Source organism: Marmota monax, unplaced genomic scaffold (assembly GCF_021218885.2).
Source record: "Marmota monax isolate L192 unplaced genomic scaffold, Marmota_monax_Labrador192_F-V1.1 WCK01_AAM20220418_F8-fsc00012, whole genome shotgun sequence".
Classification (NCBI taxonomy): Eukaryota; Metazoa; Chordata; class Mammalia; order Rodentia; family Sciuridae; genus Marmota; species Marmota monax.
The window spans coordinates 4,689,548-4,710,495 of NW_026695227.1; the positions used below are offsets into that span (position 1 = coordinate 4,689,548).

Here is a 20,948-nt window from a genome sequence, read left to right on the forward strand (position 1 = left end):
ATTTAGCTAATCACAAGTGTCAACCCCAATGTGAGAATTCTAAGCTCTTTTGGTGTTTGCTTTGGGTCAACTTTATAATTCTGTAGATCTTTCATCTCAAAGGGCAAGCGAAAGCATAATGAGCACTTTTTTATTGTAAAAAAACATTAAGAAATTAAGGTGATGAAGGCAAATTGGGGTGGGGGAGGGGGTAACAAAATAAGGCAGATTCTTTTTCTAAGAGGGATTGAGACTGTTAGAGCTTCCCATTTGTACTGAGATGAGGTGTCCAGAGGTTTCTTGATCTTTTGGGCGTTCATTAAACCCAAATTGCAAACTTGGCATTTAACCTTTTGCAGTAAGGAAAGCTTCTAAGGCATATTAGGGGTCTGCCTCATTGCTTAGCCAGGGAACAAATGCTAAACAAAGAAGGATTCAAAAAGCAAGGAAAGAATTTATGCCTGCAAGAGTCTATTTGCTTGTCCTCAAAACAAACAAGCAAACAACAAAAAAAATAATTTGAGTAAGAGAAACACCTGGTGCTTTACAGCTGCTCTTTTGCAATTAAAAATGCATATCATACCTAATCAAGTTGAATAAATCTTTTATTCTACAGATTTATAATATTTTATGTATACACAGGGGAGGTGCTTAATTGCAGAATCATTTGCAATCAGCTGACAGACCCTCCTACTCTATCCAGCATGAACCATCCTGGAAAGCGGTGCCTCTCAAACTTTAGGGAGCATAAGAATGATTTGAGTGTTTTTGCCCACCAATTCCAGGACCTCAATCTGAAGAAGATGTGGGTTAAAGCAGTCTGTCTAGGGCCAAGAAATATTTACCTGAAGCAGGCAGCCTTCAACCAAACTTTGATAAACACTGTGACAAAGAGGAGAGCCATTTTGATTAAAAGAAAGGTGTCCAAATTTCTTTGATTATTAAAAAAAAGAAATCCTTTTGGAAGATGATTTTTCCAAATGCATTTGATTTGTAGCAGTGGAGACCAAATGATGTCATTTGGGTCAGGGAATCCCTGTAAGTGTCTCTACTTGGTTTGGTCATTTACCCTCCTCTCAGCACTAGTTTGACCTTCCATAAATTCTCTTTTCTTTAATCCTAATAAATTCTATCATCTATATTGATCTTTCAACTTCTTCAGTGTGTAGATAGTCTCTCTTTGTTAAAGACCTCATTTTAGCAACACTGATTTTGAATTCAGAGAAAATTTCCTTAAGTTTTATCTTGAAAGTGTTATATCAAGATCCAATATAGCAGAAAAACACATAAATTTTACTCAGTCTTATATAGTATATGGTCATAACACCTGAACAGCAATAAAGGCCTAAAAAATGTACTGAAAGAAAGAATATTAACATACTATTATTTTGCCTCTAATGACTTGTTAAAACTCTAAAAATATCTTACAGGTTGCTTTTAATGGCTGAACCATCGTAAAAAGCTATAAAATATTATTGGCATATAGGAAATTGTCATTTTCTGATGAGAGGAATTATCTATACTTTGAAATTACTTTATTAATATTAATGCATAGCATGTTAATGCACAAGCATACTGGTTAACTTCTATAAGGGTCATAATTGTTTTTTAAATAAAGTACACAGATAATATTCATAGATTTGTTCTCCTACATATTATCTCTCATACTAAAATGCATACAAATGTTCAACTGAAGAAAAAAACAACAAATACTGTATTCATAAGACAGGTAGAGTCAAATACAGTTTCATAGGGCTGTCTCCCAAAGATCAATACTTGAAGAAATTTCCTGTGTGCTGCCATAAAATTTCAGAGACTTTTCATGGAGGAGAAGTGTTTCTTCAAGATTACTTCCACTGATGTTCTGGGCATTAAAATGATTTAGATTACAATATCTAAAAAAGAAAGAAAGAAAGCTTTTCTTAGGACCAGATGTAGATGACTTGATAAATCATTTGCTTTCCTCCTGTACTTGTCTACCTTTTATGACGGGTTCGTAGATACTGGCACAACGGGATGATTATTTAAGAGTGCTGTTCACCAGAACAGTCTTTTTATAAAATGGCAGGAGGAGTTTTAGTACACATTAAGGCTCTCATAAGGACCTTTAGGTGGTGCTCTCTTATAACCTGCACTGAGTCCCTTCAATGCTGCCAGTGAGACTGTGGAACCCTGTTGACCTTATGGATTTGGCATTTAACATTTTGCAGCAAGGGAAAAAGTTGCCTGCACCCATAAAGACTTATGAGATGCACTGAGGACTTGTAGACATGGTGTTGAGACTATTTGACTATTTTAGGCCATTGTCAAAGAAGGGATCCATGACTATATTTCTAGAATGTTCACTCTTCCACCCTCAACTCCTTGCCTTTCCTGAGTGTCTTGTAAATACCAGACACCATGCCAGGGAGGTATGGAATCATCCCCACATCACAGATTGGAAAACTGAAGTTCTTAGGGCTAAATAGATTTTTTAGGGTTTATATAAATAGCAGTAGGCAGAGCCTGGCTTTAAAACCATTACTTGATTATTTTAAATCCTCGACTTTTTCTATGGCATGCTGGTCCTAAAATTATCTAAAATTATCCACTGTATTCCTAGTGCCTACACCAGGACTTAATATGCTGCTGATGTTCAATAAATATTTATCCAAGAAACAAAGAAATATGATCTAGAAGTTCAATTTTATCAAATATACATAGGATTACCAAGACCAAGACCAAACAGAAGATCGATTTTTGATACTAGAAGGTTTCAGAAGCTAATTGTACCTTTGTTTCCTTCTCAATATATTGCTAAAAATAACTTCAGGAGAACGAATACCACCTGAATAACTGATTATTTCTCTCTGATTTATGTTGCTTTCAATAATTGTTACAGGTTATGCACAGATAATTACTTGTTATCATTGACAAAATAAGGGCAGCAATAGCACCTTTAGATGTATTTTACAACACTGGAAGGACAGTGGCATTGTTATAAAAATCAATGCTCTCTTGCCCCTTGCCCCCAAACACCTTTATTTTTATTTTAGCATCCAATATGGGATACATTTTTACATTAAGCACATTAAGTATATTTACCTAATATTACTTTTCAGCAGGGAAAAGACATTTCATCTGCTTCATTCCTTCACCCCCAAACAGGCTAGCTTCAAGTATAACATGTAACCACTGCACTGTATCAGATGTGATTGAAGAGAACTCTGCTATCTATAGCAGGAGGCCAGAGGCTGTTTTCCCTTTGTCTTTGGTTTTGGTTCATGTAAGAGGTAATTCTGGTCTGACATTCATGGATAATTTCTAACTGTATTCTGCTGGGGATTTGAGGTGATGTCCCAGTGACCCTGACAAACTTACTTGGGTTTTAGGATTAACACTAGGTTTGTATCCCATGGATATATGTGGGAGGAGCACCTTTTGGTACTAATACAGACCTAAGGTCACCTGAATATTAGTAAGGATGTTGTTTCATTATTAATTCACTAACTTCAGTAGGACTGCTCTGTTTTTGATAGATTTGCCACAATTACCTGGCTCTGAACAGGTAAATCCTTGGATTTGATAAAAATTGGATTGTGATAGGAAGTGTCCTGAGATCAATCCTGACTTATAAACAACATATTTCAATAATACTGTCCCTGGGACATGGTGAATCTCATTCTTTGCATCCTCTGATTCATTAGTGCTTGACAATAATAGTATAGAAATAAGTTGGAACCATGCCCTCCTCACTGTGGACACTCATCTCACCCCCTTCCATTCCGTAGGGCTCTTGGCTAACTTCTGACTTGGTCTGTGCAATCACAATGGCCAATAGGTCCCCAGGGAAGTGCATGCTTTCACACTGACATAGTTGGTTCTACCTATTACTCTTTGAGCCAAATTTTCTGCATTCTCCTTTCTTCTTGTGCAACATCCATTCTTTTCCTGTGGGGCTGCTGATCAACAAGTGGCAATGAGTGTCGTTACTTTAATTAAAGGGACTAGTTTTCCCCCAAAAGACAAGAGTTAGGGGTTATCACCCTTGTCTGGTACTTAGAAGGAGTTCCTATACTCTTAGGAGTATAGGAGAATGGGCTTTGGAGACAATCAAATTTGTGTTTGAGTTACTTTATTAATATTAATGCATAGCATGTTAATGCACAAGCATACTGGTTAACTTCTAGAAGGGTCATAATTGTTTTTTAAATAAAGTACACAGATAATATTCATAGATTTGTTCTCCTACATATTATCTCTCATACTAAAATGCATAAAAATGTCCAACTGAAGAGTATGAGAATGTGGTAAATTTGATTACTTGTCTTTGCATTTTAGTTTTTGTATTTACACAGTGGTAAGATCTATGTGACAGGGAGGTGTTGGAAATTAAATGAAGTTGTTTGTATGTATATAGCATGCTAAGACACCATATGCTTGATACATGGAAAATTAATTGTCCTTCATTCTTTGTTTTCTACTTTCTCCCCTCCTCCCCTCCCTCTCCTCTCCTCCTCCTCCTCCTTTTCTTCTTCTTCTCTCTTTTAACCACACCCCACCCCCACCCCCATCTCTTCCCTAAAAATATGTAGGAGAAAAGAAAGTAGACAAGAGATGGAGGCGATCTTGAAAGAATTAGATTTATTTTTGAATAAACTCTACATTATTACTTAGTACTTTAACGTTAGTTCCTCCAATCTCCAGTGCCTGGTATATTTTTATTCTTATCTCCTTCTCTATCTCTCAATTCCTTCCAGGAATTAATTTGTTGAACAATCACACTTGAATATTTTAATTTGAGCACTCATGTTAGCTTCATGTAGGCTGGTACTTTGCTTGGTTTAACTCTGTTTCTCTGATACATGGAACAATGCTTATCATTTTGGTTTAATGCATGAATGAATGAGTAAATCCCTGGGCTAGTAGATTCTGATTCCAGTGCAAGTTCTATCTGAACTGAGTCCAAAATCATGGTACTCTTGGTCACACCTCAGTATAGGTCTAGGAGAAGAATAAAAGGGAGGAAGAGGGGATCATAAGGCTAAGTCTGAGTCTATTATTATTATTATTGCTAACATTCTACATAACAGCTGTATGGACCAATTACTATTCTTTCTGTTTCTATTTTACAAACAAAGAAGCCCAGGCTTAGAGAGGTTAAACAGTTCCTGAAGTTCATACAGCTGATAAGTTGTGGAAGTGGATCTAACTAAGCTGACTCTGGAAACCACCTTCTAAACCACTTCATGGAAAACAAGGTCAAATCGTACAGAAGGGTAAAGAATGAGAATTTGAGAGACAGTGCAGATTTGTGTGAGTTGACAGATGGACATTCCTAATGAGTTTGGAGAGGTGGATGAAGAGGAAAGAGACTTTGCCTTCAATTTCAGTTTCCATTACTGAATCTGGTTTGCTGCAAAGCTGAGGAAATTCCTGTCAGATCTTTCTGTAACCCTCAGATTCTCTGATTTCATTTTCAATCTAAAAATGAGACTGGCACTTAAGGAAGAACAATTTGAGAACTCATATACTTTGGAGGGTAAGAAATGCAGTAATCTAGGGAGCCTTAGGCTTTTAGTTTTGCTGCCCATTCCACCTTGCATGGGGTTTAAGTACCTCTCACCCTGGACCATGAGCTCCATGAGAGCAGGAGCATGGACGTCATTCTATGAGCATTCATTCCCTTACTGGCTTTGCATCACTCGGTTGACTATATTACCTCCATGAAGCTAATGTTCCCAAAGAGATTTAGGAATGAAGGATTTAGGCAAGGGAGAAGTGATGACAAGTGAGATAATTTATGACTCAATAGATAAATGGAGGAAAGTGCTTAGTTCCTGCTATATGGCAGACATTGTGCTTAACCCATTTACAAAATTCATTTCCCTAAAACCCGGAAGCGATTGATATTATTGTTTCTATTTCACATGTGTGAAAACAGACACCCAGAGAGGTTAGAGAGTACACAGTCATCCAAGAATATGTGGGATATGGAATGACAATGACCGGATGGTAGATGATACATATGCAGTCACTGAATGGTCTCAGGTGACTGGCTAAGGGATTTTTGCACCATTTTCAATTGACCTTGAAATAGTCACTGCTGATTTAAAGGCCTGAATGGGATCCAAATCTCAAGCATCATTAGATTCCTAGCTATTTGTTTAATAAAATTTGCTTTTAATGGTAATGATTTATTCATTCTTATTATCAGTATGATTATTTCTAATTTTAAAGTGTTACTATGTAATGAAGAACAAAGTCTTATTTTATAATATGTTTTAGAATTGAGTAAAGCACTATTTTATTAGGAGGATCGGTGGGAAAGTGAAGTCTAAAGTGAAATTTCTTGCTCTGAACAATCTGTTAAATTTCTGTAATGTGCTGATATGTCCATTCATGGCCTGCTGGACTCCCATTGGCTCACTGATGGTTCCCGGACTAATATTTCATGGACTCAGAAATTGTTCATCTTACCACACACTTACTTACCTTTGCGAAACACTCCAGAATCCCAGGACGTTCAACAATGTTAATGATGCCAGCAAGAAGAAGAAGCTTTCTAAATTGCCTTTGTTTAATGTGTTTGGAAACCAATTGCCTGTTTGGAACAAATGTAATTGTTATTCAACTGCAGAGTTGTACGTTTCTGTGAATATTTTATCATTCCACAATTCATAGAGCTTTATTCGCTTCAATAATATCTACAAAGCAAAAAGCTCATCTAAGACTTTATTGTCAACATTCATTTAATTCTGTAATTAACAGTAAAATGATAAGCAAAGCACCCCAAATATTTTGAGGTAAAAAACCAAACCCTGGGTTTGGAAAGTAATCCTGATTATGCTATTAATTTGTAGGAAGCATGTTTGTCTTATTTATCCGTATACTTTCAGTATCTAGAGCAGTGTCAGGCACATGTCAATTGTTTAGTAATTATGTATTGAATGAATGAAAAAAATTTCCACGATTAGAGAGTCTGTTGCATTTGCTAATTGTTAGACAGGTGAGATAATGCAGGTAGATGATAGGTGTTACATTGTTTTAACAACTTAGATAAATCGAGGGCTATTTTATAATACAATGTCCCTATTAGTCAAATTACTTCAATTGCTGATTGACATGGAGATTTTCTTTTGACTCAATGAGTAATTTCTTCAATTTAATACCCCCCAATAAAGTATCCCCTCTTGCTTATGAGGTCAAATTGAGTATATACAAACTTATTCAGGATTCAAGGCAATTGCTTTAGTTTGCTCTTAAATATTGAATATTGATTTAAATCATTGCTATAATTTTCTTTCCATTTTCTATATCTACATGTATCTATGTACACACTCAACATATCTTTAGTGGTTTCTGATACATTACTATTCAATATATTATATATATTACATATGCAACACTCAATTTAAAGCGATACTTCAGAAATAGCAATGACATCTAGTATTAACAACTATACTACAGATATATAATATTATAGAATGTTGAAGTACAAACTTTATCCTTACTGAGAGAACTTAATTCAATTATAGTTCTGAATGGGTGGAATATTTTTTTAAAAGAATTATGCATTAGGAGAGCAGAAACAGGTCAACCTTGAACATTGAAATGCCAACACTTTGGCATTTTGTTGCCTTTTTAAAGGAAAAGCTCCTACAATGGGTGAGGAAGGGGAGTCCGGGACCACAACAAACAGTCTGTGCCTAAAAGGTTGGACCTTCAGTGCCATCTTTGGCAAATGGGTTGTGGATTGCTACTTGCGCTGTAGCAATTGAGAGGCCATTGTTTCTTCGTCTTTCCCTTGACAGTGCAAATGTTTGAGTGGGATTTGAGTTAAATGCTCTGTTCAAGGTTGATAGCCAGCAAGTGCATAAGCACGACAGCTGTGATTAATTGTGCCATTTCCCATTTAAAGCTGTTTCTCTTCTGTCATTTAACTTCCCAATGACCATTATTGTGGATCAACCATGAAAATTAGCTTGTGTCCATTATAGTCTTGGACCCATAAATAAAAGTTGGTACTGAGTTTAGAGCTATTATGCAAGTTCTACTTCCCCATTTTATTAATTTGGTGCCATTACAAAGGAAATTTATGGTTTTATTGCCGTGTTGACATGATGCCTTCATCTGGTGTTTAAATGAGCAGTTTGAGTATTTCCCTACATACCTGTGTATTGGATATTGAGTGGCTCTTGTGTGTGTGCCTGTGTGCGTGCGTGCATGCACAAATATTTGGAACCAAATATTTGGTTGCAATTAAATGGGGAGAGTTGGAGTAGAGGTCAAGATAAGGTGAGATAACATTCCACTTATTTTCAGGAAGAACTAAACTATCCTGCTAGTCCTATTCAAATAGTCCTATTTTCTTTTTCTCTTGAATTAATATCCCAATCATATTTCTGTCCTTTTCATTTCACATCAGCACTTTGCATGTCATGCGATTATACCATTTTATCACCGTGTTTCTCTGGCTAGAGTAAGAGGAGTTTGCACAGAGTATGTGAAGCTTCAGAATTAACATGACATTAATTCTTCTTGGAGCATGAATTTTGGTCCATAATAAGTAATTGAAAAGACTATCGTTATAATATAACAAAGTCAGATGAGGGAGAAGAATATAAATTTTGTAAGATCTTTAAAGGTAAAACATAATATTTCTAAGAGATTGTGCAATTACAGCAAATACCAGCCTTTCAGGAGACAATACCAGATCCACTGGCATGCCAACATTCTTGCTTCTGTCATTGAGGGGACACCATGGCAGGCACAAATGAGAAGCACTGTGACTTGGTATATGAAATGTGGGGTGTCAGGACAGAAGGATGTAACGCTAGCAAGGTTAGAGGAAGGTGGTAGAAATTTAAAGGTATACACAAAACAATTTTGAGAAGAGTTATTTAGGAAATAAAATGGAAGACTGCCATATCACCTATTCAAATTCCTGATAATGCTCTTGTATTCCTTCTTTGATATCATTTTTAGTGTTCAGCTGTCTTGGCAGTGCTGACCTTCACTCTGGTTCCATATTCTTTACTTATTTAGCTATAATGTGACATTGTCTACAGAGCTAACTTACATAGTGAACTCCATGGTAAAGAGAACCATTGTTTGAATTAATTGCATGGGACAAAAACTAACAGCAAGATGGACAGAGATTTTTAGAGCTTGGCTTTACCTATATGGATATTATCTATGTGAAGAGGAATATGGGGTATAAAATGGGGTCTCAGGCAGACAGATTTTGAAGTCAAATCTTGCTTCTATTATTGGGCAGTTTTGTTACTGAGCAAGTAACTGGACCATTTGAGCCTCCGTTTCTCCTAAAATGATGACATCAATACCTCCTTTGATGAGTTGCTACGAGAAGTAGAAGAGATGCTGGTTACCAAGGGCTGGACCCAGCAGATGCACTCCATAAACTTAGATTATCACCCCCTACCCCGTCCCTTTTAGAGGTAGCTCACACGAAAATCAGATAATCAGAGCCTGATCTTGGGCTCGCTTTCTGTTGGATCTTTCCTCATGTTCTGTGTGCCTATTTTTTTTTTTTTTATCATTATCTCAGGACTGGTTGTAAAATGTTCCATTTAACATTGTCAGTTGACTCAGCTCTTAGGTACTATAACTTTATTTTAGTAGCTTATAAACTTTTATTGTCGTAATTCACATTTGTGCCATTTTTCATCTGACATTTCTAGTAGCTGATTGAAACCAGGAGCATCCTTGCAAAAGGAGACAAATACTTCAGGTCTTGAATGAGACTAACTCAACTTTCTAGAACTCTGCTCTTGAGGACAGGAAGGGGACAGCATGAGAAAGAAGGGCCCACATAAGAGTCTGGTGGCTCATTCATCAATGCTCACAGCAATCCCTAGTTCTGTGTTAATAATGTAAACTGCTAGTTTGTAATGAGTGTTAGACTGTTGAGGTAGCAGAGCACCGGTGAAATACTTGGAATTGGGTGAAATACTTGGCATTGTTCAGAATTCCCCCAAATAGCACTTACTCAGCTTTATCTATGTGTTCATTGAAAATCACTTTTTAGAAATTTCCGTGCGCCAGGAAGTGGATATTCCAAGTTGCTTAAGAGAAGAAATTAATTAGAAAGGGACATGATACTAATACTCCGGAGCATTAGACTAAATAAAACTAAAATGTTTCTATTTATGTTAACTTATATGGCCATTTTAGTAATAAACAGACCACAGAATCCTCTAGACCAGTTCTTTTATTTTATAGACTGACTCACAGAAAGGTAAAGCGAGGTAGGACTCAGCAGAGCCCTCATCTTCCCGCCCTTACAACAAAGGTCCTGTGATAGTCCCTTACTAAGGGAATTGCCATTGTTATGAATTTTCTTAGCTCCACAGTTAAAAATGTCCAGGTGGCAGTCTTTGAAATAGCTTTACCCAAGTTCTTTCTTAAACACCCAGTACAATACAATACAAATCCTGGGACTCACATTCAACCAACTGTGTGGGCTTTGAAGAAATTTACATTACATTTACAGTTGTTAAAACTTTATTGAGAAACATATATACATGGAGGCCCACACATGCTATGTTACTGAAAAAACATGACGTTGCTAATATGAAAGGGAAATACATTGTATTCTACTCCGATTGTATGCCCTATATTTGAGGCCATAAATTTCATGTTCTGCTTTGAGTGTCTCAGCCTCACAGAGCCCCAAAGGCCTAACTGTGTGTTTCCCAGTTCTCGTTACATATGCTCCCCATCCCGAAGGAAAAGTTCCCACATGATTAGTTCCCCTCTTAGCCAGATCAGCTGCAGTTTACCTAGGCCACAAGCTGACAGATTTCACTTCCCTGCCAGCCCTCAAGATTATTCAAACAAACCAATCATGTCCTTCTGTAGGAATCAGGGCTCACCACATTCCTTTGTTACTGCAAAACCTGCACCCTATGCACCCTGCTTTTTCACACTATTGTTGGGCACCACCCCCGTGGGATCCTGCATGGCAAACTGAACCCTCTTCTCCCTTAATGTAAGTATATATAACCAGTAAACTGCTGTAATTCATCTATGTCCAGTTCAGAAGTATGTTTTCAGCCACCTCATCCTATTTGGGGAGCAGTGGGGAGTGCCTTCCTTACCAAGTGGACTAATAGGAGGTGACCAGAATATGCTCCCACCACAGAAATCAAGGTCAGTTCTAGAAAGAATATTAGTAGCCATGACTCTGGTGCATAATTACTGATTTTTTTTTTCTGATGGAAAGGAGGAAGGAGTATTCCTAGCTCTTCCTCTACACCACTACCCAGTACCAAATATTTCTACATCAGGGAGAGCAACTCCCATGAAACCACAGGACAAGAAGCAATGAGAACAGAAGACAGGCAGGGTATGCTCCATAAAGGAGGTTTTATACTCAGAATTAAAATGTAGGTATGAATTCTGGGTGGATAAGATAGCCAGTAATTCTTGACACTGTACTCTACAATCATTCTATCTGAGCAGTGTTAGGGAACCTGAAGGTGCTATGGTTAGACTTCTCACTTTAGCCAAGCAGTCTAGTTGCTACAATAACTTGGGCTTTAGTGGCACACATTCACTGTAGACCAACAAAAATATCTACACACACTTCCAATTGATAAACTTGGCCTCAGTAAATCTCTCCTTTTGAAGAGGAGTAAATAGAAACAAGACCAATATGGGAAATAAAAATGATTATAATACATATAATTATCGCTGCTTACAAGAAACAACCCTAGCACAGAATGGCAAAGTTAAAATAATACTAAAAATGATAAGGAAGAGGAACTCATAAGAAAAAGAAGGGGAAAAAAACTAGTATGTTTTCATTGCTGTGTCAGAATTCCAGAGAAAGTAAATTTAAGGAGGAAAGATTTATTTTGGCTTATAGCCTTAGATATTCCAGTCCTCGGTCAGATGGCTCCATCTGTCAGCTCATGGCAGCTAGAAGCAGAAGGTACATGAAGGTGGGGGAGAGAGAGAGAGAGAGAGAGAGAGAGAGAGAGAGAGAGAGAGAGAGAGAGAAGGACAGGGCCAGGAACAAGATATAACCTTATATCCTTCCAAGGCACACCTCCAGTAACCTTTTTCTCTAACTAGGTCCACCTCCTATAGCTTTCAGGTAAAGTTTAATTCAAAGGGAAAACAATTCAAAGTGACCCCAGGGAACTTTTTATATTGATATAAAGCACAATCTGAATTGAAGATTTGTTAATAGACATATCTTAAGTAATGAAAACAAAACAAAATCTTTTGGAAATATAGGATAGAATAGAAAAGCAATTCTTATGAATAGTTATATCACACTTGTCAGTTTTTTGGTGGAACAGGCAAAATAGCTAATAACATGGAAAATCAGAATAATGTGATTGATAAAAGTTTAAAGAGCACAACATTGTTTAGTATAAAGAATATACCCTTTCATAAAATCTTAAATAAATCAATAGCAAACAAAAACTCCTAGAAATTAAAGACATGGCTCTCCAATAACAAATTGATTAAAGTATAAATGTATAAATAAGATCTATAATCACAATGTAGTTAGAAAATGAGAAAAGTAGATTTACAAATTTAGAGATGAAAATTTTGCTCAGATATACATTTAAAGGCACATAGGTTTTCTTATTTATTTATTGTGGTATTGAAGATGGAACCCAGGATTACTCTACCATTGAGTTAAATGCCCAACCTTTTTTTATTTTCTTATTTTGAGACAGGGTCACACTAAGTTGCCCAAATTGGCTTCAAACTTGCTATGTTCCTGGTTTAGCCTCCATAGTCACTGAGATTATAGGCATGTGTCACCGTACCCAGCTCAGGTTTTCATTTTTAAAGTAAGAATAATGATGAATAAACTAAATATTTAAGATTAAAAATTTAAAAATAAATATTATAGATCTAAAGAAAGTAAGAGGAAGGAAATAAACATGAGAGAAGCAAATCAATATATTAAAATAGATTTAATAGTTTTAAAAGCTAGTGAATCATTGAAAGAAAATATAACAAAATACATAAAACTGAAAAATCCAATCAGGATACATGACAAAAAAACACAGAGGAAACAATAAGGTTTGGTTATGAATATGCAACATTAGTGTCAAATATTATGGAAATGGAGTGATTATTTGTGAAAATATTTATTGCCAAAATTAAGCCAAGAAGAAATGAAAATACTTAATAGCCAATAAGAATGAGGAAAAGTCATAAAGAATGATCTTCAAATGAGACATTAGGTCAGGAACAATGGCACATGCCTGTAAATCACAGTTATTAAAGAGAGTGAGGAAAGGAGGATCGAAAGTTTGATATCAACCTAGGCAACTTAGGGAGACTCTGTCTCAAAATAAAAACAAAAATTAAAGGGCTGGGGATGCAGCTCAGTGGTAGCATATCCCTAGGTTCAACCCCCAGTACTGGGGGATATAAAAAAAGAAAGTCTGTTGACAAAAGATGTGTAAGTATCATCATAACTCCAATGGTATTTTTTTCACTGAAGTGGAAAAAAACAATCCTAAAATTCATTTGGAACCACAAGACTCCAAATAGCTAAATCAAACTTGAGCAAGAACAAAGCTAGAGGCTTTGTTCTAAATATACTACAAAGTTAAAGTAATCCAAACATAAGGTACTGGCATTAAAACATTTACACAGACCAACAGAGCCCAGAAACAGAGCCCACAAACCTGCACATTTACAACCAACTGGTTTTTAATAAAGGTATAAAGAACATGCAATAGAAAAAGGACCGTCTTCAACAAGTGGTTGTGGGAAAGCTGAATAACCACATGCAGAAGAATGAAATCAGACTTAACCCACAAAATATCAACTTGGAATTGATTAAAAACTTAAACCTAAGATCTGAAACGTAAGATTAATACAAGGAAACCTATGTTTTCTTGTATTAATAAGGGAATGGAAGCTGCTTCAGGGATACTGATCTGGACAATAATATCTTGGATATGATCTCAAAAGCACAGGCATAAAAGCAAAAATAGACAAATGGGTTCATTGTACTAAAAATCTTCTGACCAACCAAAGAACACAAAAAACTGCAAACAAACAAAAAGAACTTAGCAGAGTGAAGATACAAATCCACAGATCCACAGATTGGGAGAAAATATTTGCAAATCTTATGTTGGATAAGGGGCTAATATTTAAAATACATAAGGAACTCCAAAGTTCTCATAAATACAAAAAACTGAACAACTCAATTTTTAAAAAATGGGTAAAAGGCTGGGGTTGAAGCTCAGTGGTAGAATACTTGCCTACTATGTGTGAGGCCCTGAGTTTGATCCCCAGGGTCTGGGGGTGGGGGGGAAGCAAAGGATAGATATTTCTCACAAGAGGTATACTAGCCAACAGATACAAGAAAAAAGGCCTGTTGTCACAACATCAAGAAAGATAAAAACTGAAGCCCATAGGAGATATCATTTCAGATGTGTTAAAATGGCTATTGCTATAGTTTGGATCTGGAATGTCCTCCAAAGTTCCATGTTTTAAAGGCCTGGTTACCAGCTCGTGGCACTATTGGGAATAGGTAGAACCTTGGGAAGGTGGGTCACTGGGGCGTTTGCATTAAAAGGGATATTGGCAAGCAGATATCTTCTCTCTCTTTGCTTCCTAGCTGCCATGAGGTTAACAGGCCTCCTTGGATGCTATGTGTTCCCACTAGGATGCTATGCGCTCCCACTAGGATGTTATGCTTTGCCACAGACTCAAAAACACTGGAGTCAAATGACCGTGGACTGAAATCCTGAGACAAAGCAAACCTTTTCTCCTTACAAGTTGATTATCTCAGGTATTTTGTCACTAATTCAGCTATTACCAAAAAGATGAAAGATAAGGGTTGGTGAGGCTGTGTTGCAGCTATTACTGAAAATTGTAAGGGGGTTCCTCAAAACACTAAATATAGAATTACTAAGTGATCCAGAAATCTCAGTACCGTGGATATAGCTAAAGGAATTGACATTAGTATGTTTAAGAGATGTCTGTACTCCCATGTTCACTGTTGCATTATTTGTAACAGCCAAGACACAAAAACAACTAACCTGTCCATGAACGAATTAAAAAAAAATGTGTTACACATTCATAACACAATACTATCCAGCCTTAAGAAAATTCTGATATTTGCAACTACAAGGTTGAGGATATAATATTGTATTAAGCAAAATAAACCTGTCATAGAAAGACAAATATTCCATGATTTCAGTTACATATAGAATCTAAAAACGGCAAACTCAGAAGCAGAGAATAGACTGGTGGTTACTAGAGGCTCAGTGGGAGATGGAAAGATACAGAAAGATGGACATGTTGGTCAAAGGGTAGAATTTCATTTTGACAGGAAGAGTAAGTTCTGAAGATCTGTTGCACAGCATGGTACTATAGTTAATAATAATGAATTGAATATTTAAAAATAACTATAAGAGGGAATTTTAAATGTTCCTAACACACACACAAAATAACTATGTGAGGTACTGGATAAGTTCTTTAGCTCGATTTGATCATTCCACTGTGTCTACATGTATCAGAATATCACTGTACTCCCTAAATACATATAATTATTATTAATCAATTCAAAATAAAACAAGGAGACATTAGGTCCTGAATGTATCTCTTAAGTTTCATGGAAAAACTGGGTATTTCATCTGGATTTTTTCAGAACACAGCAAAAGAATCATAATTGCTACCACATATTACCCCTTGCATGTACAAAACAATGATTTAATATTGGAAAAAACTATTAATTAAACATACAATAATGATAGATTCAATAATAAAAACAATTAGGTGATCTCAAGAGCTAATTAAGAAACCTCCAAGAAAATTTAACTTATTTAAATCTCAGAAAACAAGAAATTTCTTATGATAAAGCACATCTTTTAGGATACCTTTATAAATCTACAATATACTTCATAGAAAAATACTAAAGATGCATATTAAGGTCTTGAAGAAGATAAAATGTGACTGCTCTGGAGTTCTGAATCCTGATAGCAGAAGAGGAAATATTGTAATAAGGAGGGAGGTGGGCAAGGAAAGATGAAATATTGGGGAATGACACTGGCCAAGTTATATTGTCCTATTGTGTGAGTGTACAAATATGTAACAAGGAATCTCACAGTTATGTATAACTATAATGCCCCAATAAAATATGGAAAATATATTAGAAATAAGGATAAAAATTATATCTATTTAAAGATGAGAAAATTTTGCTGAAAACTTGAAGAGATCAACTTACATACCCTTAAAATTTGATAAGAAAGTTTAAAAACTTTTGTACAGATGAAGACATGAACATTAATAATTTTACTATATAATAATGATAATCCCAGCAAATTGTAGTGAGGGGAAACACTAATTGCAAAAGAAAAAAAGATCATAAAATTCCTGCAATATTATCAACAAGAAATTCTGAGATACATATGAAAAAAAGAAAATTTATTGAACTGAGTTGAAGAATATTGAATAAGGGCTGGGGTTGTGGCTCAGTGGTAGAGTCCTTGCCTAGCTTGTGTGAGGACTGGTTTCGATCCTCAGCACCACATAAAAATAAATAAATAAAATAAAGTTATTGTGTGCATCTACAACTAAAGAAAAATATTATAAAAAGAATATTGAATACATGATAAAGCCATGTAGATGGGGAATAAAACTCAGTGGTAGAGCATTTTCCTAGCATGAGAAAGGTCTTGAGTGCCAACCCCACTACTTCAAAATAGATCATATATTATGTTACAGGGCAACTCTTAGACAATATAAAGGAGTAGAGATAATACCATGCATCTTATCTGATCATAATGGAATGAAACTGAAAATCAATGATAAAAGAAGGAAGGAAAAAGCATACATCACTTGGAGAATGAACAATAGGTTACTGAATGATCAATGGGTTATAGAAGACATCAAGGAGGAAATTAAAAAATTCTTAGAGATAAATGAAAACACAGACACAACATATCGGAATCTATGGGACACATTGAAAGCAGTTCTAAGAGGAAAATTCATTGCTTGGAGTTCATTCCTTAAAAAAAGAAAAAACCAACAAATAAATGATCTCATACTTCATCTCAAAATCCTTGAAAAAGAAGAGCAAAACAACAGCAAAAGAAGTAGAAGGCAAGGAATAATTAAAATCAGAGCTGAAATTAATGAAATCAAAACAAAAGAAACAATTGAAAAAATTGACAAAACTAAAAGTTGGTTCTTTGAAAAAATAAACAAAATCGACAGACCCTTAGCCATGCTAGCGAAGAGAAGAAGAGAGAGAACTCAAATTACTAGCATACGGGATGAAAAAGGCAATATCACAACAGACACTTCAGAAATACAGAAGATAATCAAAAAGTATTTTGAATCCTTATACTCCAATAAATTAGAAGATAGTGGAGGCATCCATAAATTTCTTAAGTCATATGATCTGCCAAGATTGAGTCAGGAGGATATAGACAACCTAAACAGACCAATATCAATTGAGGAAATAGAAGAAACCATCAAAAGACTACCAACTAAGAAAAGCCCAGGACCGGATGGGTATACAGCAGAGTTTTACAAAACCTTTAAAGAAGAACTAATACCAATACTTTTCAAGCTACTTCAGGAAATAGAAAAAGAGGGAGAACTTCCAAATTCATTCTATGAGGGCAACATCACCCTGATACCTAAACCAGACAAAGACACTTCAAAGAAAGAAAACTACAGACCAATATCTCTAATGAACCTAGATGCAAAAATCCTCAATAAAATTCTGGCGAATCGGATACAAAAACATATCAAAAAAATTGTGCACCATGATCAAGTAGGATTCATCTCTGGGATGCAAGGCTGGTTCAATATACGGAAATCAATAAATGTTATTCACCACATCAATAGACTTAAAAATAAGAACCATATGATCATCTCGATAGATGCGGAAAAAGCATTCAACAAAGTACGGCATCCCTTTATGTTCAAAACTCTAGAAAAACTAGGGATAACAGGAACATACCTCAATATTGTAAAAGCAATCTATGCTAAGCCTCAGGCTAGCATCATTCTGAATGGAGAAAAATTGAAGGCATTCCCTCTAAAATCTGGAACAAGACAGGGATGCCCTCTCTCTCCACTTCTGTTCAACATAGTTCTCGAAACACTGGCCAGAGCAATTAGACAGACGAAAGAAATTAAAGGCATAAAAATAGGAAAAGAAGAACTTAAATTATCACTATTTGCAGTGACATGATTCTATACCTAGCAGACCCAAAAGGGTCTACAAAGAAACTATTAGAGCTAATAAATGAATTCAGCAAAGTGGCAGGATATAAAATCAACACGCATAAATCAAAGGCATTCCTGTATATCAGCGACAAATCCTCTGAAATGGAAATGAGGACAACCACTCCATTCACAATATCTTCAAAAAAAAAAAAAAATACTTGGGAATCAACCTAACAAAAGAGGTGAAAGACTTATACAATGAAAACTACAGAACCCTAAAGAGAGAAATAGAAGAAGATCTTAGAAGATGGAAAAATATACCCTGTTCATGGATAGGCAGAACTAACATCATCAAAATGGCAATATTACCAAAAGTTCTCTATAGGTTTAATGCAATGCCAATCAAAATCCCAACGGCATTTCTTGTAGAAATAGAGAAAGCGATCATGAAATTCATATGGAAAAATAAAAGACCCAGAATAGCAAAAACAATGCTAAGCAGGAAGTGTGAATCAGGCGGTATAGCGATACCAGACTTCAAACTATACTACAGAGCAATAGTAACAAAAACAGCATGGTACTGGTACCAAAACAGGTGGGTGGACCAATGGTACAGAATAGAGGACACAGAAACCAATCCACAAAACTACAACTATCTTATATTTGATAAAGGGGCTAAAAGCATGCAATGGAGGAAGGATAGCATCTTCAACAAATGGTGCTGGGAAAACTGGAAATCCATATGCAACAAAATGAAACTGAATCCCTTTCTCTCGCCATGCACAAAAGTGAATTCAAAATGGATCAAGGAGCTTGATATCAAATCAGAGACACGGTGTCTGATAGAAGAAAAAGTTGGCTACGATCTACATTCGGTGGGGTCGGGCTCCAAATTCCTCAATAGGACACCCATAGCACAAAAGTTAATAACTAGAATCAACAAATGGGACTTACTCAAACTAAAAAGTTTTTTCTCAGCAAAAGAAACAACAAGAGAGGTAAATAGAGAGCCTACACCCTGGGAACAAATCTTTACTCCTCACACTTCAGATAGAGCCCTAATATCCAGAGTATACAAAGAACTCAAAAAATTAGACAATAAGAGAACAAACAACCCAATCAACAAATGGGCCAAGGACCTGAACAGACACTTCTCAGAGGAGGACATACAGTCAATCAACAAGTACATGAAAAAATGCTCACCATCTCTAGCTGTCAGAGAAATGCAAATCAAAACCACCCTAAGATACCATCTCACTCCAGTAAGATTGGCAGCCATTATGAAGTCAAACAACAACAAGTGCTGGCGAGGATGTGGGGAAAAGGGTACACTTGTACATTCCTGGTGGGACTGCAGATTGGTGCAGCCAATTTGGAAAGCAGTATGGAGATTTCTTGGAAAGCTGGGAATGGAGCCACCATTTGACCCAGCTATTCCCCTTCTTGGTCTATTCCCTAAAGACCTAAAAAGAGCATGCTACAGGGACACTGCTACATCGATGTTCATAGCAGCACAATTCACAATAGCAAGACTGTGGAACCAACCTAGATGCCCTTCAATAGACGAATGGATAAAAAAATGTGGCATTTATACACAATGGAGTACTACTCTGCATTAAAAAATGACAAAATCATAGAATTTGCAGGGAAATGGATGGCATTAGAGCAGATTATGCTAAGTGAAGCTAGCCAATCCCTAAAAAACAAATGCCAAATGTCTTATTTGATATAAGGAGAGTAACTAAGAACAGAGTAGGGACGAAGAGCATGAGAAGAAGATTAACATTAAACAGGGATGAGAGGTGGGAGGGAAAGGGAGAGAGAAGGGAAATTGCATGGAAATGGAAGGAGACCCTCAGGGTTATACAGTGGAGGGGGTAGAGAGAGAGGAGGGGAGGGGAGGGGAGAGGAGGGGAGGGGGGATGGTGGAGGATGGGAAAGGCAGCGGAGCACAACAGACACTAGTATGGCAATATGTAAATCAATGGATGTGTAACTGATGTGATTCTGCAATCTGTGTATGGGGTGAAGGTGGGAGTTCATAACCCACTTGAATCAAAGTGTGGAATATGATATGTCAAGAAATTTGTAATGTTTTGAACAACCAACAATAAAAAATTAAATAAAAAAAAAGAAAGACACAGGATATATATATATATATATATATATATATATATATATAATATATATTATATGTAAATATAATATATTATATATATATACACACACACACACGCACACATAACATATTGTAAAGACTTTAGTTTTTAAAAAGTAAAAAAAAGTTTTTTTTTCATTTTATTGAAACAAGATAAGTTTGGGTAAAACTGATAAAAATAATTCTAAAATTCATCTGGAAGTATAAACCAGATAGAATGTGGTATCAATAATTGAAAAATAACCATAAAGAGAACTGTGATTAGTAACACCATTTGACCCTCGGTTTATACCCCAAAGACTTAAAAACAGCATACTACAGAGACACAGCCACATGAATGTTTACAGCACCACAATTCACAATAGCTAAACTGTGGAGCCAACCTAGATGCCCTTCAATAGATGAATGGATTAAAAAAATGTGGCATATATACACAATGGAATTTTACTCAGCAATAAAAGAGAATAAAATCATGGCATCTGCAGGTAAATGGATGGCATTGGAGAAGATAATGCTAAGTGAAGTTAGCCAATCCCCCCAAAACAAATGCCAAATGTTTTCTCTGATATAGGAGGCTGATTCACAGTGGGGTGGGGTGGGGGAGCATGGGAGGAATAGATGAATTCTAGATAAGGCAGAG

General features: G+C 36.1%; 1 protein-coding gene across 1 annotated transcript in view; it reads right to left on the reverse strand.

Annotated features, from left to right (window-relative positions):
• Positions 1-1,311: 1,311 nt before the first annotated feature.
• The window catches only part of Slc15a5 (solute carrier family 15 member 5), an 86,114-nt gene continuing 66,477 nt past the window's right edge, over positions 1,312-20,948 (reverse strand). Inside the window, exons 8-9 of the mRNA XM_046436204.1 lie at positions 6,454-6,562; positions 1,312-1,874 (exon numbers count right to left, since the gene is read on the reverse strand). Of these exons, the coding sequence (XP_046292160.1) occupies positions 1,727-1,874; positions 6,454-6,562 (257 nt within the window). The 3' untranslated portion in view covers positions 1,312-1,726. The remainder of the gene's footprint in view (positions 1,875-6,453; positions 6,563-20,948) is intronic.